This window comes from Culex pipiens, chromosome 2 (assembly GCF_016801865.2).
Source record: "Culex pipiens pallens isolate TS chromosome 2, TS_CPP_V2, whole genome shotgun sequence".
In the NCBI taxonomy this organism is placed as follows: domain Eukaryota; kingdom Metazoa; phylum Arthropoda; class Insecta; order Diptera; family Culicidae; genus Culex; species Culex pipiens.
In genome coordinates, this window is record NC_068938.1 from 200259239 (window position 1) to 200277000 (window position 17762).

The 17762-nt window shown below is 33.7% G+C and overlaps 1 protein-coding gene across 9 annotated transcripts in view; it reads left to right on the forward strand.

Moving 5' to 3' along the window:
• Positions 1-2541, forward strand: part of LOC120419151 (uncharacterized) — a 274388-nt gene extending 271847 nt beyond the window's left edge. For all 9 annotated transcript variants that reach the window (XM_052707583.1, XM_052707582.1, XM_052707584.1 and 6 more), the window contains one exon: positions 1813-2541. In XM_052707583.1, the coding sequence (XP_052563543.1) occupies positions 1813-2011 (199 nt within the window). In that variant the 3' untranslated portion in view covers positions 2012-2541. The remainder of the gene's footprint in view (positions 1-1812) is intronic.
• The last annotated feature ends 15221 nt before the right edge of the window (positions 2542-17762 follow it).

A 17762-nucleotide genomic window follows, 5' to 3' on the forward strand; every position in this document is an offset into this window, starting at 1 on the left:
GTTTTGACGAAAAAATATTTGTTTACGAAAAAAACTTTCTTCTGTACTGTACATCAATATTTCACTAAAATAAAAAATAAATAAATTGAACATGCAACAAATAATGCATTTCAAACTGTTTTTTGTTTCCATTTTCATAAACATTTTGAAGTTCCTTAAAAACGAAATTTTTATCAAATTTAAAAGAGGGGATTCATAATCTTTGATTTTTTTTCTATGGTCTTTTTTCAAAACAATAATCTTTGCACATCAAAGTTTTACTAATGAGCAGTTCTCTACGGAATCGTATTTTTTTGTATTTTTTAATCCAGCTGAAACTTTTTTGGTGCCTTCGGTATGCCCAAAGAAGCCATTTTGCATCATTAGTTCGTTCATATAATTTTCCATATAATTGTCATATAATTGTCCATACAAAAATGATATGTATAAATTCAAAAATCTGTATCTTTTGAAGGAATTTTTTGATCGATTTGGTGTCTTCGGTAAAGTTGTAGGTATGGATATGGACTATACTGAAAAACAATTATACACGGTAAAAAAATTGGTGATTTTTTATTTAACTTTTGTCACAAAAACTTGATTTGCAAAAAAACACTATTTTTATTATTATTTTTTTGTATATGTTGTTGTATATTGAATGTTTGGCCCTTTTGAAATGTTTGTCTTGATTTAAAATTTTGAAAATATTGTTTTTGGAGAGATCGGAAAATTCCACAAATGTTTCATATTTTAACATTGCAAATCGGACCATTAGTTGCTGAGATATCGACATTAGAAAATGGTGGGTTGTTTGGGCGAGACTTCGAATTTTCGTGATTTTCAGCTTTTCAAATATATTTTTTTCAGAAGTGGGCAAACATGTGCACTTATTTAAAAAAAATGAAAAACTGTGACTATTTTCAAAAAAGTTAACTAAAAATGGCTGTAACTTCGGGCACTTTATCAAAATTTCACTGAAGTACTTTTTGATTGCAAATTTAATTTAGTTCGAAAAATGAAATTTTTGCGACCAACATTTCGATTTTTTAAAAAAATCTGTATTGGTTCAAAAAATCATAACTCGGTCAATGATTTTTTGCCCATTCTGGAAATTTCTGAAAAGTTTGCATTTGATGTCCTCTAAAACATATCAGAAAATAAAAAAAAAATAAAAATAGTGTTTTTTTGCTAATCAAAAGTGAAATTAAAAATCACCATTTTTTTCCGTGTATCATTTTTTTCAGTGTGGTCCATATGCATACCTACAACTTTGCCTAAGACACCAAATCGATCAAAAAATTCCTTCAAAGGATACAGATTTTTGAATTTTCACATATCATTTTCGTATGCACAGCTGCCTAATTTGTATGAAAAATTATATGGACAAACTAATGATGCAAAATGGCTTCTTTGGGCATACCGAAGGCACCAAAAAAGTTTCAGCCGGATTAAAAAATACAGAAAAAATCGAATGACCGAAATCTCAGAGAATTGCTCTAATATTTCAAATTATTTAAAATTAGCTCAAGTATTTATATCAAAAATTAAAAAAATCTATGGATTGTACTTCTAACATCATTAGCGTTTTGATTACTTTATTTATTTTGCCTTTTAATCATTTTAGAAATTTTTGACATAAAATATGAGAAATATTTGTAACGTCTTACTATATATTTTATACGAACATTCGACTACTGACTGACTCAATTTTTGCCACTGAGCCTGTGTAATGAAATCGCGTGGTTAAAAAATTCAGCCAATTCATTTTATTTTAATACAATTTTTATGTATTATTAAAAATAATTTCTTTTTTCTCTCCACAAACCTCCCCAGATATCTGCCCAAAACGGCCGGCCTGCGGCGGATCACGCTGCACAAGAGTGTGTCCTCCCGCGGGGACAAGATGTATCTGCTGATCTGCGAGTGCGCCGACCTGCTGAAGGACCTGTCCGCCGCGGCCCTGCTCATTCCGGCCCTCCGAGCCCGCCTCTGCGGCTACACCGGCCTCTACCGGCCCATCCAGACCTTCTAGGAGCAGAGAACACAGTCGTTGATTTTTGTTTTTTTTTTTTCAAAAGCGATTTTAATTTCGACGAACCTAATTTCTTTTTATATGTTAGAGACACTAAGAAAAAAAGAGCAAAACACCTGTAGAAACACGCGGTTAGCATTGGAAACCGGGCATTCGACTTATTTTCACAGATTTTCAGAACATTTCTTTCCAACACACGGTTGTGCAATTAAGCAGCGGTTAGAATAGTTTTGAGAGACGGTAGTAGATCGGACGCGGACTAGAGGTAAAATAGTGGCGAAGCTAAATTTGACTAATTAGAGAGACTAGAAACGTAAGTGAAATCGCAAAAACCAAACTCGTTAATGGTACATTTATATGCTTAAAACTTTTTATCAAAACCGTGAGAGAAAAAAAAGCGAAGCAGAGAAAATATAGTGAGCAATAAGTTACCAGTATTTATAAAAGAAAAGAGAATTTAAGCTAACATAAAACAAAAACTCTAGATTCAACTGCCAGACGCGCAGAGACGGGGGCGTGAAACTCATTTCTTCTCCAGTGACAAAAAATACACGAAAAATGCAACAACAACAAGAAAGAAAAAAGAAGACAAAATATTATCCACATACACACAAAACAAGATGGGAAATTTAAAGAAAACAGAAGCACTCATGGTTTCATATGATTACATATATACAATCATCGAACTAAACACATTATTTACACACTGAAACGGGAAGGAGAACCAGCAAAAAAACACTGATACAAATCACACTCACAAACACACAAACATCAGTACAACACATCGTTTAAAGAAAAAGAAATATTAATTAAATTTATTGAATTTGGGCATAAAATTAAAAATGGGTTATTTACCATAACAGACATTTTGAAAACAAATTAGTTTGAACACAAAATCGGAAGATAAGAAATATAATGTAATTTATTCAACAAAAATCTATTTTTAAACAGAATTTTACTAAATCGTGCGAAAACTACGGTATGTGTAAGGGATCTGCCTAACTTGATTGTGACATTATAGAAGTACAATACTGTAGATCGGGAAAACAAGGTGTACAGAGATGGATAATGTAATCAAATTATTTTTTTGAAATCACTTTCTTTAAAAATTTCCATTTAATTAGAAATTTGGAAACTGTGTTTAGAAATCGAAAACTGGTCAAGGCTTATGCGAAATTACCATAACCTATGCCTATGAGTGATCCGTTAAATTAAGGGCTTTGTATGAAAATCAACAAAACACTTCCGAGTTTTTCAATTTTTAATCAAAGTAGCAAGGTTGTTAATCGACAGAATTATCGTCGATAATATTATCGTCCAACGATAATTTATCATTATCGTTATTTCGATAATTCTATCGGCGATAATCTTATGATAACTCATTTTAAAAATCTTTGTTAAATTGACATAATCCAAATACCGTATTTTTTCGAAAATACTAAAATTTTCACAAAATGCAGTATTTTTTAGAAAATACCCCAATTTTCATAATTTGCAAATAGGTATCAAAAGAAGCGAAGTTTGGAATGTTTTTCACTTTTATTAGAGTTTTTTTTTTTGTTAAATACTGAAATCTCCACAAAATACCGTATTTTTCCGAAAATACTCAACTTTTCACAATTTGCAAATAGGTATCAAAGGAAGCCAAATTTGGTATGTTTTTCACTTTTATTTTTATTATAGTTTTTTTGTTAAAAACTCAAATTTCCACAAATTTTTTTCGAAAATACTTAAAATTTTCATAATTTGCAAATAGGTATCAAAAGAAGCCAAATTTGGTTTGTTTTTCACTTTTCTTAGATTTTTTTGTTAAATGCTCAAATTTCCACAAAATACCGTATTTTTCGAAAATACTAAAATTTTCACAAAATACAATATTTTTCGAAAATACTCAAATTTTCATAATTTGCAAATAGGTATCAAAAGAAGCGAAATTTGGTGTGTTTTTCACTTTTCTTAGATTTTTTTTTGTTAAGTGCTCAAATTTCCACAAAATACCGTATTTTTTCGAAAATACTTAAAATTTTCACAAAATACAGTATTTTGTCGAAAATACTCAACTTTTCATAATTTGCAAATAGGTATCAAAAAGAATCAAATTTGTTTTATTTTTCACTTTTACTAGAGTTTTAATACTCAAATTTCTACAAAATACTGTATTTTTTTTTCGAAAATACAAAATTTTTCACAGAATACAGTATTTTTTCGAAAATACTCAACTTATCACAATTTGCAAATAGGTATCAAAAGAAGCCAAATTTGGTATGTTTTTCACTTTTTTGACGTAGACTTACGTCTTTGTCGAAGGTACTGGGGTGTCATTCCAAAAAACCCGGGCCGAAGGCCCTGGATTACTGCGTCATCCGTCAAACGCTTATATCTTCCTTCCCTCTAATCGAATCGACACGATTTATGTGCCATTCGATTCGAAAATTATTCAGCAATTTGCTATAAAACTTTCATTGTTGGCAAAATAGTTTAACTATTGAAACAATTGAATGTTTTAAAATGTTTTCAAAATGCACAGATTTTGCAAGCAAAATGAGCGCTTCCCACTCACGGACGGGAATGTCAAGTACCTATTTTGAGGGGAAAATCATCCGAGCAACGCGACCGAGTGTCGGTCGCGAAAAAGGAGGGGAAGTAGCGGGCCGAAAGGCTATATAAGAACGCGCGCCAGAGCCCATTCTATCATTCACGTCTCAAACGTCGGACCGGCAGCAGCAGCAGCAGCAGGAAAGCTCAGCCCAGAGCAGCAGCAGCAGGAGAGACCAGAGCAACAGCAGCAGGAGAGAGGGACCAGAACTGGAAAAGAAGCGCGCATCGCCTTCTCGACGTCACCGTCAGCCAGTTGCCTCTCGATGGCCGGACCGTTTGGATCTTTCGTGGTTGCCGTGGTTCGGAGTTGCCTCACTCCCCGTCCCTCGTCCCACCCGGGACGAGGCATCAACGAGATGAGGCGCGCGCCTGCTGCCTTCCGCTGAAGAGCCTCTCGTGGGTCAAGCCGTGGTTGTGAAACAACAACTAGCTCGTCGCATTCGCGGCGAGCGTTTCTGAAAGAATTGCGTCGTGTCCAATTCCAAACTGTTGAAAGAGTTGCCCTCATCCCTCGTTCCACCCGGGACGAGGCAGCGAGCTAATTTGAATTTAAATTTCAGGAACAAATTTTGGTCTGGGGGGGGCGACGGAATGCACAGCTTTCTGAGGCTGCTCTCGCCCCCAACCCCTCCCCCCATTCGGCTCGCTAAAATTCCTTCGTCTCTTTTGACGTAGACTTATTGACGTAGACTTACGTCTTTGTCGAAGGTACTGGGGTGTCATTCCAAAAAACCCGGGCCGAAGGCCCTGGAATATTGCGTCATCCGTCAATCGCTTATATCTTCCTACCCTCAAAACGAATCGGCACGATTTTGGTTCCATTCGATTCGAAAATTATTCAGCAATTTGCTATAAAACTTTCATTGTTGGCAAAATAGTTTAACTGTTGAAACAATTGAATGTTGCGCTTCTGAAAGAGTTACGTCGTATTCAATTCCAAACTGTTGAAAGAGTTGTCCTCATCCCCGGGACGAGGCAGCGAACTGCAATAATTTCAATTTAAATTTCAGGAACAAATTTTGGTCTTCGGGGGCGACGGAATGCACAGCTTTCTAAGGCTGCTCTCGTCCCCAACCCCTCTGCCCTCCCCCCATTCTGCTCTTAGCATTCTTGCAAAAATTCATCCAATAAACGCAATCAATTCCCAATTGTTAGTGCTTTTGCCCTCAGGGCATCTGCAACGCTGGAGTGCAAATCAAATTTTGCATCCGGCTTATAAATACCGAGATCAAATTTGCCACCTTGAAAAAACTCCGTCATTGCCACCGCTAGGGTAGCAAATTTGCCACCGAAACAAGCCCACCGCGGGAGGCAAATATGGGTTTTATCATCTTTTGCTCTCGTTTACCTTCAAAATCAATAATTATGTATTGATTCATGCTTAGAAATGCTAAAAATTTATTAGTCTTTTTAATCCTATTGAAAATTTCAAAGAATTTCATTTTTTCGAAAATGTCGACAATGTTAAACAACTTGCTACCCGATTTGATTCTAACCAAACCCACACATCCAAACTTTACGTAGTCTACGCCATTCCGGTTATGTCTGTGACATAACTACTTTGACTTTTTGTTTTTTTTTTGTTAAATACTTAAATTTCCACAAAATACCGTATTTTTTCGAAAATACTGAAATTTTCACAAAATACAGTATTCTTTCGAAAATACTCAAATTTTTATAATTTGCAAAGAGGTATCAAAAGAAGCTAAATTTGGTATGATTTTCACTTTTATTAGATTTTTTTAAATACTCAAATTTCCACAAAATACCGTATTTTTCCGAAAATACTAAAATTTTCACAAAAACAGTATTTTTCGAAAATACTCAAATTTTCATAATTTGCAAATAGGTATCAAAAGAAGCCAAATTTGGAATGTTTTTCACTTTTATCTGATTTTTTTGTTAAATACTCAAATATACACAAAATACCGTATTTTTTCGAAAATACTTAACATTTTCATAATTAGCACCATGGATATCAAACGAAGCGATATTGTGTATGCAATTTTACTGTTCTAGTATATTTTTTGAAATGCTCTAGTTTTCACAAAATACCGTATTTTTTCGAAAATACTAAAATTTTCTCAAAATACCGTATTTTTTCGAAAATACCCGACTTTTATAATTTGCAACATTCAAGAACTTTAAAACATTGAAAATGCATGCAAAATTTCAAAAAGGTTTGGTACCCATATTGCACATTTTGAAAATTTGAGTACAGTCCAGACTCGATTATCCGAAGTTTTGATTATCCGAAGTTCGATTATCCAAAGGTTTGTAGAAACTTCGGATAACCGAATCATGACAAAAAAACATGTTTTTTAATTTATTTACTTTTAACATCAAATTCGAGTTCTGCGACCCCATTTAAGTCAAATTTGAGAATTTGATTGCCTTTTAAATTAAAAAAATGCATTTTTTAAATATTTCAGCACCGCTATTTTGGATTTAAAAATTCTAAATCATTTTAGAGAAGTTTATGGGTTTGATTGATCACTAGTCATGCTGTTTCATTTGAAAAAATTACAATTAGCTAACGTTAATAAAATTCGATTAAAATTGGATGTTAAGTAAATCAAAAGTTCCAAGTTCGATCAAAATTCATTAGATATTGATTTTTCCATAAAAATATCAATTCTTGTTGCCACCAAAACCAATTTTGTAGCATGATTCCAAATATACTTAGAAAATTGTTTTACTGAAAATGTCTACAAATCTGAAGATATTTTTGATTCAATAAAAACATGTTTCCAAGAAACTTATTTCAGCTGTTATTAGTGTTAAATTGTCCAAAGAATCCGACAATGTAATTGTTTCCGATTCTGACTAATTTTCGTTGAGAAAAAACATGACACTTTGAGAGTGTGGCAAATGGGCAGTATTCATGATTGCTGAGTGTCGCAGGACTCTCGCCCTTTGCTATTAGTAAGTATCCAGCAAAGCAAAGGGTACAGCATGCATTTGATATTGTCAACTCCCATTCGGCTGTGTTCTCGTCGCTGTCATGTTGTAAACTGGAGCCGAGGGAGGTCCTGTTGTGAATTCTAGTTGGAGGTGGTCCGAAGATCATTGAAGAAGGTAGAATTCGCCATCACCCAAGACACGAAGGCACAAAGGATAGACCATGTCTTGGGGGGTGAAAGGATGATAGGATTTAGTGATAATACCACAATTTTAATATTTGTTTTTCTCTCTTATTTCAGACAAAATGTCTGGTCCGAATCCAAGGTGTTGCAGAAATCTTCCACTATACAGAATGGAGTCTTCCTTCTATCATTTCCTGTATTTTGAAAAAGGTGGTGCCCCGAATGTGGACATATAGTTTATCACATTTACTCCACACGGTGTGAACGTGACATGCTGTATGTTTGCTCTTGGTGCATTGGCTATTTTCAAAAACAAGCTAGATTTTTCCTATTCTTTTAAGACAAAATTTAGTAAAATCTATCCATCTATTTATTTTTCTATTGCTATAACTTGTCTCTAACCCCATAAACCTTAACTTCTCAATTATTCTAACTTGGAATCGCAATACATTATTGTAGAAATGTAACTGCTGAAAATAATTTGGTAAGAAATTTGGGCATAACTGTTAATATGATTAAAGGTACGTTCAAACTGTTTTATTATATATGTTAGCTATTCAAGTTTGTTTGTCTTGTCCCATATTTCACAACTTCAGTTGTTTTCTAGTAAGCTTCTCGTTACAAGTTGGTAGTTCTGAAGGTTTCTTTATTCTTTCTTTCTGTGTTAGTCTGTTATTCAATGTTCGATTTTATTTTACATTGTACTAATCCCATTTTTTCTCTTTGTCTTTTTCATGTACCTTGCGAGCATACGATGACCGAAAAAGTCATTGTATCAGCCAACGGTGTGTATTTCACAGTGAAAAAATAATCATGTCCAAAATTAAAGTAGACAAAGCCGCGAAACAGAACAAGTATTTTTATAAGTGCGTGAATAACAATCGGTCGTTGAAGCTCAAAAAATGTGAGAACAATATCGCGTCGTGGTTAAGTGATAATAAGGCGAAGAAAGTAGACGACGATTCCGCATGAAGAATATAGCGAAAATTATGCGTTAATTGCACAATGGATGAAGGTTTGAAGTTGACACTATCAAAAGGGAATGGTAAGATGCAATAGTAATATTGCTAGGTTTGATAGTGTTAAAAGGTAAGATCAAGGAATAAGGATTATATGAAACTATATTGTCATAATTATTGTATTCACTGAAAATTCTATCCACTTTCTACCCCCAATGTGTCCTGCACTGGGGGTGCCTGGGGTAACTTCGAGTTGACCTGGGCCGCCCGAGGAATTATGTCGTAGGTGGTTCGTGTACTTCTCACTCACCTCTCCTCGCGGCAAGGTTTTCCGTAGGTCTACACTCGAACATGCAACATGGGACAGCATGAATCTTCAGCTGAAGCCGGACGAATGTATTCCGAAATTACAGAATTACAGAAAAAACATGACACTTTGAGAGTATCACCGGTTTACGGTATTATTATTTTTTTTATTTTTTTTTTGAAACATACGTAATTTTTCATAAAAATCAATAAATTATTATGAATTATGTATTGTTTATCTCTGTACACCATTGACTTGAATTATGAAAATGATGAAACCCGTAGGTCCAACTAGAGACGAATCCGACTAAGAATCGTAACCCAAAATAATACGATCCCAGCCCAAAACCATTTTTATAGAAATCCCACAAATTTTCAAAAAAAAATCAAATATCTCCGCTTCAACCAAACGCGCGCGACCGCACTCTTTTTACTACTAGCCAAAACCAATTCACAACCACTTGACGCCAAATTGTACTCGCAAACAAATTATGAACATTTTCTGCATTTTAAAAAGAAGATTTTTGAATAAGGCATAGTCACTGCACACGCAAAACTTTAAGAACCACACACACACTAAACTAAACCGTAGGTTAGATCGAAGAAAAAATTGGAATCAATTTTGATGCATGACGGAGGGGGTGGATGAACTTTGACGATAAAAGAGAAGCATATTTGTGATTTTCTTAGAAGAATAAAACTTTTTGTAATACAGCAAAGAAAAACGATTGAAACAATCGAGTGAAATTTTAAGAAAAATATTACGCTTAGTGCTTGCCCGCGATGATGATTACCTTTGTTGGTTTGTCTTGAAATAGTTATTTTTCCGTTGTTAAAAACAAATTCACCCAAAACAAGCATCGCACTCAACATACCAACAGTGAAAGCAATAACCCTTTCATCGACAACAAAAACGCCATTTTAAATCAGCCAAATAGCCACCATTGTAAAAATAAACCAACTTATATTCTCCAAGTCAGCAAAAAAAATCCATTTTAGCAAAGTAAAGGTGGTATTCCATTGCGGGAAACATAGTTTTTAAACCAGAAAAAAACTAGTTTCCCGTAATGTAATACCGCCTTCAGATTGAAGAAAGCAAACTTCACGCAAGCAGAGCGCGCGTTATACATATAAAGTATAATTATTAAAATTTATAAATGCTGTGATAACTATATATGAGGTAATTTAAACAAAAAGAGCCGAATATTCACACCGAGCTAGCTACCAAAATTTAAAAGAAATAATAAAGAAGCTAAATCGCCACGCAAAACCAAAACCGCGATGCAGACTTCGAAAGTCGCGCACCGATTTTAACTTATTTTATAAAATAAAATAAAAACCAAGCGGAAATAGCCTCCAGTGAGGGCGACACGTTTGTAGCTTGTATAAATCGATTCCTAGCTGGCTTGTAAATATTTTAAAACTGAACAAAAGGGACAAAACGCTGTAAACTACCTTAGGTAAAAGCAACACAAGTAGAAGGCAATTTTCCGATTCTAAAACTCTAAATAAAAGAGAAAAAAACAAACAAACATTAGATAACTTTCCAAATACCCCCTCTACAAAACAAAAGGCGAAACTAGCAAAAAAAGAAAAAAAAAACTAAACTACTAGCTAAAAAAGAAATTTAAAAATTTTCAGATAGCATCGATAGCGAAAAGGATAGATTGGAACGCGCCACTCTTAAACAAGATTAAGTGTTGTAACAACACAATAACTTTGTACCGGTGAGGGGAGAAGAAAAAGAATAAAAAAAAGAAAAAAACATTGTCGCTCATTAAAACCTACCTTGTATCTAGCTGAAAAACTTCAATGAAACAAACAAACATTTAAAATAAAAACGTGCTGAAAGAGATGCGAAAAGTTGCTGTCCGAAATCCTGTTTGAAAAAATCCAAATAGAGGCAAACTGATACAATTTTAAGTTTTTTTTTAGCTATAAAAGTGATTTTTTCCCAATTTTAATATGGGGAGCACGCAAAAACGAATATTTTCAAAAACAGGCATATACATTTAAATAACTCGTTCAATCGATTTCAAACAAAGGGAATATGGGGCAAGAGAACCGTAAAGGGCAGGAGGAACAATTGTAATAATTCTTTAAATTTGGAGTGAAAACAAACTGAATTTTTTTTTTTTTTTGGGAATTTGGGTTGATTTGAACAGTAGGATTAATTTGATCACCTTTTCAAAAATCTATTTTTCTTCAAATTTTAAGGCAAGTACGCAGAGAGAAAAAATCATTCAGCAAAAGAATATGAAAACAAAATTTAAAGATTCTTAAAAATAAGAAATTCAAAAAAATCAACAATTCCAAAAAATAGTCGGATCAAAAAGCAAAACCTTTACCTTTCTTTAGTAAGAAAGGCAAAAAAGTAAGAAACCTAGAAATTAAAAATTTATTCATTCATTTTAACCCTGTACAACCCAACCCCGCCTTCAGACGGGCTTCTATTTAAAAAATCGCCAAAAAACAATTTTTCAACCAATTTTCGATCTTTAAAAATCATTGAAAAGAAGAACTCTTATTTAATTTTAGAAAATTTATGGGTTGGAAGTTTTACTTGTTTTATGTGACTTTGCCAGCGTTTTTAAAAATGTCATATTTTTAGGGGTCAACTTTTGCTGTGCTTTTTACTAACATTTTCTATATTTTAAGTAAAAAGAAGTAGGGGCAGGGGGGGCAGAATGGACCAGGGGGGCAGAAAGGGCCACCCTTGGTTTTGGGCTTTAGAATGGATTTAGACCAATTGTAAGGCAAGGGTATTATAAAGGACGTCAAATAACTTCACCATACCGAAAACGACGTTTGAATTCATTGTATTTTTCGAATTATGAGCAAAAATGTAAATTTATTAGAAAAACCACGCAAATGTTGTTTATTTCGAGGTTTTTAAATAAGCTTTCTGAAAAGTTGGATTGTTTGAAAAAGTTTGCTCAATGCTTATAACGATACTTGTTACTACCAAGGTATACAAACAACAACGGAACCTTGAAATCATTTAGAGGCTTGGTGGTGGAAGTGTCAAATTAAAATCCACTTGGGGGCAGAATGGACCACCCTTATCCTGCCTTATAAAAACAATCAAAAGTTATGAAATTTGGATTAAATGGATTATTTCACTCCTGGTAGCTTCACAAATAAAGTTTAATGCAACATTAGTTGATTTGTTAGTTGTTTTGATGATTATTTGTAAAAATAGTGTCCTTTTTCAACATATTAACACTATTTTCAAAAATGTTTGTTTTGGTAAATGACTATTTTTATTAAAGTGATCTAACTTCATGGAAACTATGTTAGAAAGGTACCTTAAGTCATTCTTATCTCCCTTCAACGTTGTATTAGACGAAATGGCTTGCTTTCTAAGGTGGCCCATTCTGCCCCGCAGGGTGGCCCATTCTGCCCCGCACCCTAGAAAAGTAGTCGAAAAATTTTTTTTTTAAAGGTGGCTCAAAAATAGTTTTAAGCTAAAAAATTTCATCAACCAAGTATACAACATTGAAGGGAACATCCCAAAGCATAAGCCAACTACACTGAATTCATAAGTTTTCATGTTTTTCTATGGTTTTTGGCGCATTTTACTTAGGCGGGCCATTCTGCCCCCCCTGCCCCTATGCAGTAATTTTTCTAGTGTCTCAGACTATGCCTCTACGCATTTGTTTACAATTTAAATGATAATGGTGCCATTTTATAGCAGAAAATGTGAAAAAAGCAAAAAATTGAAAAAGTGACTGTAAAAACATGAAAAAATTAGATAGGCAAAATGTAATGATAGGAGGTGGCAGAATAGGCCAAATACTACCAAAAACAAACATAAACTAAACAAGATAAATGCAAATTAAAATACTAAAAATTAAACAAGACAAACATAAAACAAGAGAATTAAAGTTTTTCGAAGAACAGAAGTTGTACAAAATGACCTTCTGAACACGGGAAAAATAAAAAATTTCGAAAAAGAAATTTGGGCAGTAGTGGGTTAACTTTAAAAATTCAAAACAATCATAAATTTAAAAAAAAATTCTAAATGGGTAATTCTCTACCAACTCACACGAAATCGGGAAAAGTTGCCCCGACCCCTCTTCGATTTGCGTGAAACTTTGTCCTAAAGGGTAACTTTTGTCCCTGATCACGAATCCGAGGTCCATTTTTTGATATCTCGTGACGGAGGGGCGGTACGACCCCTTCCATTTTTGAACATGCGAAAAAAGAGGTGTTTTTCAAAAATTTGCAGCCTGAAACGGTGATGAGATAGAAATTTGGTGTCAAAGGGACTTTTATGTAAAATTAGACGCCCGATTTGATGGCGTACTCAGAATTCCGAAAAAACGTATTTTTCATCGAAAAAAACACTAAAAAAGTTTTAAACATTCTCCCATTTTCCGTTACTCGACTGTAAAATTTTTTGGAACATGTCATTTTATGGGAAATTTAATGTACTTTTCGAATCTTCATTGACCCAGAAGGGTCATTTTCTCATTCAGAACAAAAATTTTCATTTTAAAATTTCGTGTTTTTTCTAACTTTGCAGGGTTATTTTTTAGAGTGTAACATTGTTCTACAAAGTTGTAGAGCAGACAATTACAAAAAAATTGATATATAGACATAAGGGGTTTGCTTATAAACATCACGAGTTATCGCGATTTTACGAAAAAATGTTTTGAAAAAGTAACTTTTTGCGTTTCTCTTTGTTTCGTCGTCCGTGTCTGTCGCGGAAGACCATGAACGGCCAAGATCGATGACGACCAACTTTTTCAAAACTTTTTTTTCGTAAAATCGCGATAACTCGTGATGTTTATAAGCAAACCTCTTATGTTTATATATCAAAATTTCTGTAATTGTCTGCTCTACAACTTTGTAGAACAATGTTACACTCTAAAAAATAACCCTGCAAAGTTAGAAAAAACACGAAATTTTAAAATGAAAAATTTTGTTCTAAATGAAAAAATGACCCTTCTGGGTCAATGTAGATTCGAAAAGTACATTAAATTTCCCATAAAATGACATGTTCCAAAATTTTTTACAGTCAAGTAACGGAAAATGGGAGAATGTTTAAAACTTTTTTTGTGTTTTTTTCGATGAAAAATACGTTTTTTTGGAATTCTGAGTACGCCATCAAATCGGGCGTCTAATTTTACATAAAAGTCCCTTTGACACCAAATTTCTATCTCATCACCGTTTCAGGCTGCAAATGATTGAAAAACACCTCTTTTTTCGCATGTTCAAAAATGGAAGGGGTCGTACCGCCCCTCCGTCACGAGATATCAAAAAATGGACCTCGGATTCGTGATCAGGGACAAAAGTTACCCCTTAGGACAAAGTTTCACGCAAATCGAAGAGGGGTCGGGGCAACTGCTGTGTGAGTTGGCGGAGAATTACCCAAATTAGAAAACTGCCCATGTTCGCATAAATGTCCCATATGCAAAAACAGCAAGCTGAGAAAAACGCATTTGAAGTTTGTCCCACACACGTGTAGGACCTCCTACATTTGAAATCACTGAATAGCGACAATATTTCATGAATAAATGAAAGTTGCTAGTATTTAAAATTGAGGTGAAAAGTCATCGATTGTGATTGGACACTCAATATTATTTTAACTTAATGAATGTTCAGTCGACTCTCTGGCTGTCGATCTTCTCGATATCAATATTGCTCCATCTATCGATGAATTCTTCAGTCCCTTCAATCTGCATACTTCAATTGTCTTCATTCCTCGATATTTTCTCTTGCTTGAAGGATCTCTTCCTCGACGGTCCCTTGGATTCTGTTTGCTTTAAAAATCTCTTCCGGTTATCAATAATTTCACTTTCTCATGGCTTGCATAGACATTTTTCTTTGCGAAACGATGCTTTGAAGGGTGTTTGACATTAGTTTGTTTTTGTTTGCTGGACGTTGCCATGATTCTCTCCCATAGCTGGGTATCAAGAAAAAAATATTTTCAATCGAGTCTTCATTTTGCATCGTTCTGTAAACTGATGATTCTCTTCCTCGACGGTCCCTTGGATATTGACAACCAGAGAGTCGACTGTACATGGAAGAGAAAATCTGAATAAATATAAATTAAAAAAAAAAAGTTTGTCCCACACGTAAGGCTAGGTGTTAAGTTTTCACGAAAAAACTGAATTTCCTCAAGATTTCTAGAACAAACTGCTGGATGTTATAGGCTTTTCTGAAAGATCACACGATTATGAACCAAACTGCATCAATAGCTCAAAAACGATGAAAATGCATATGGGACATTTATGTGATCAGGGGCAGAAAAGAAATTGAAAGTACTAGCACTTAACATTGAAAAATAAAAAACAAAAATTCAAGCGTTTAGACATAAAAAAATTTAAAAAATCAAAAATATAAAAAGTTTGAAATTTAAAAATAACAAATCTAAGGATTCTAAAATTCAAATTCAATTCGAATTCCTCACCAAATTCACTTAATTTTTTTTAATGTTTCGATGATCTAGTAGGCAAATATTTGATTTTTTTCACAGAAATTATTTGCAACATACTCAAATGCCCTTTACTATCATTAAAAATGTGGATGTAGCCTCTGGGTAAGCAAATTTCTAAGAGTGTGCAAATTACCCTTGCACTCCCTTACTTATGTTTTAAGGGACCAAAAAAGACATGTTCCGAGTCATAGAGAAGGCTAGACAAAACTAAAGTCGGAGATATGATTATTATTTTTTGAAGCATTAAAAAAGAATTTCAAAAAAATGCGTTTTTGCTCTTTTGTTCTCATGTTAGAATATGACAATTTAAAAAGAATTATTCGAAATATTTCAACATGTCATAAAAATTTATGTTTTATAAGATTGAAAATCGAACTGTGAGAAAACTAACCGATAAAAAGAAAACTTTTTGGAAAACACTTAGAAAATCGATTTTTTCTCAATTTATTTTTTTTACAGTCCTACAACTCGGCAAACATTTCTGGAGTTTTTTAAAGGTCCTGTAAACAAAATTTAGCTTTTTGGGTATTTTTGAAACCACATTTGGTCAGAGGTATTCAAAAACACCCAAAAAACAAAAAATAAAACTTATGTTTATAGGACCTTTTTAAAAAAAGTCTAGATTTGTCCGATTTTCAAAGTCCAGAAATATAAATTGTTGGCATTTTTTCTCAGCTATTAATTTTTTTCCAAGAATGGACACCTTTCTAAATAATCTTAAATATACTAATTTATCAAAAAATTAAGTACATTTTGCAGTTCCGTTTTACTAACTTTTTCTGTCATGTTACATATAATTTTGAATAGGCAGCTTCCAAAATTGTATGGAGTCATATTTATGAAAATCAATGATGCAAAATTCCTGCATTGGTCAAAGGAAAGCTCTCAAAATTTGAAAAATTGCTCAACCTTGCAATTATAACCATTTCTTCTTTTATTGCTGTGTTTTGCAACGTTCACTAGGTTTGTATTTTTTTACAATGTTAAAATCATTTTTTTCTAAGGTTAAAACAATAATCGATTTCAGTGCATTTCAAATATAATTCAAAAGTTTAACCCTCTAATGCACATTTTGAATTCATTTTTTCTCGTATTCAGGAGGTAATTGTAAGAATTTTTTGTTCTACGTAACTTTAATTCTTTTGTTTTATGATTTTCTTGTTTCATTTTTAGTTTTCTAATTTGCACTTATCTTATAATGTTTATGCTTGTTTCTCTTTGTATTTAACTTATTCTATCACCCCCTACCATTAACCTTTGCATTTTTTTGTATTTTTCTCTTCATATTTTTAGAGTCGCTTTTTTTGATTATTTTTGAAGATTTCCGCTACAGAATGATACTCTACATATTATCATTCAAATTGTTATAAAATGCTTAAAGGCATTGTGTAAAACATTGTAAAAATTACCGCATTCTTTTTTTTTTTTGTTTTTGCTTAAAATACAGAAAATATTAGTAAAACACAAGACAAAGTCACATAAAACATGTTAAACTTCCAAACTTGAAATTAAAAAAAAATAAGGTTCTTCCTTCTAATGCTTTTTGAAGAATAAAGTTGGTTCAAAAATTTATGTTCGGCAATTTTTTTTTTATCGAAACCATCCTAGGGGCAAATATAGTTTGATGTTTCTAGGTAGGAAAACCACTTTTCTTTTTTTTCAGTCATTTCAGTCAAAACGCGGAAAATGCGATCGATTTTAATTTGTATAGAGGAGCCGAAGAATCAGTCACATGTAGAAATCTAGACTATTTTCAAAAGTTCCTATAAACTATTGTATTTCATATGTTTATAGGACCTATTGAAAAAAAAAAACTACCGGGACCGTGGTGTAGGGGTAAGCGTGATTGCCTCTCACCCAGTCGGCCTGGGTTCGATCCCAGACGGTCCCGGTGGCATTTTTCGAGACGAGATTTGTCTGATCACGCCTTCCGTCGGAAGGGAAGTAAATGTTGGTCCCGGACTAACCTAAAAAAGGTTAGGTCGTTAGCTCAGTCCAGGTGTAGGAGTCGTCTCCCTGGGTCCTGCCTCGGTGGAGTCGCTGGTAGGCAGTTGGACTAACAATCCAAAGGTCGTCAGTTCGAATCCCGGGGTGGATGGAAGCTAAGGTGTAAAAAGAGGTTTGCAATTGCCTCAACAATCAAGCCTTCGAACACCTAGTTTCGAGTAGGAATCTCGCAATCGAGAACGCCAAGGCAATGCTCTAGAGCGAATAATTTGATTTGATTTTTTTGAAAAAAAAACTCTAGAAAAGCAAACATCTGCTCGACTGCCAGTCATCCATTCTAGAATTTCAATTATCTTGCATTCAACCTTGCACGCAACCCGCACTCCTTTTCCCTCGCGTGTGATTCCTTT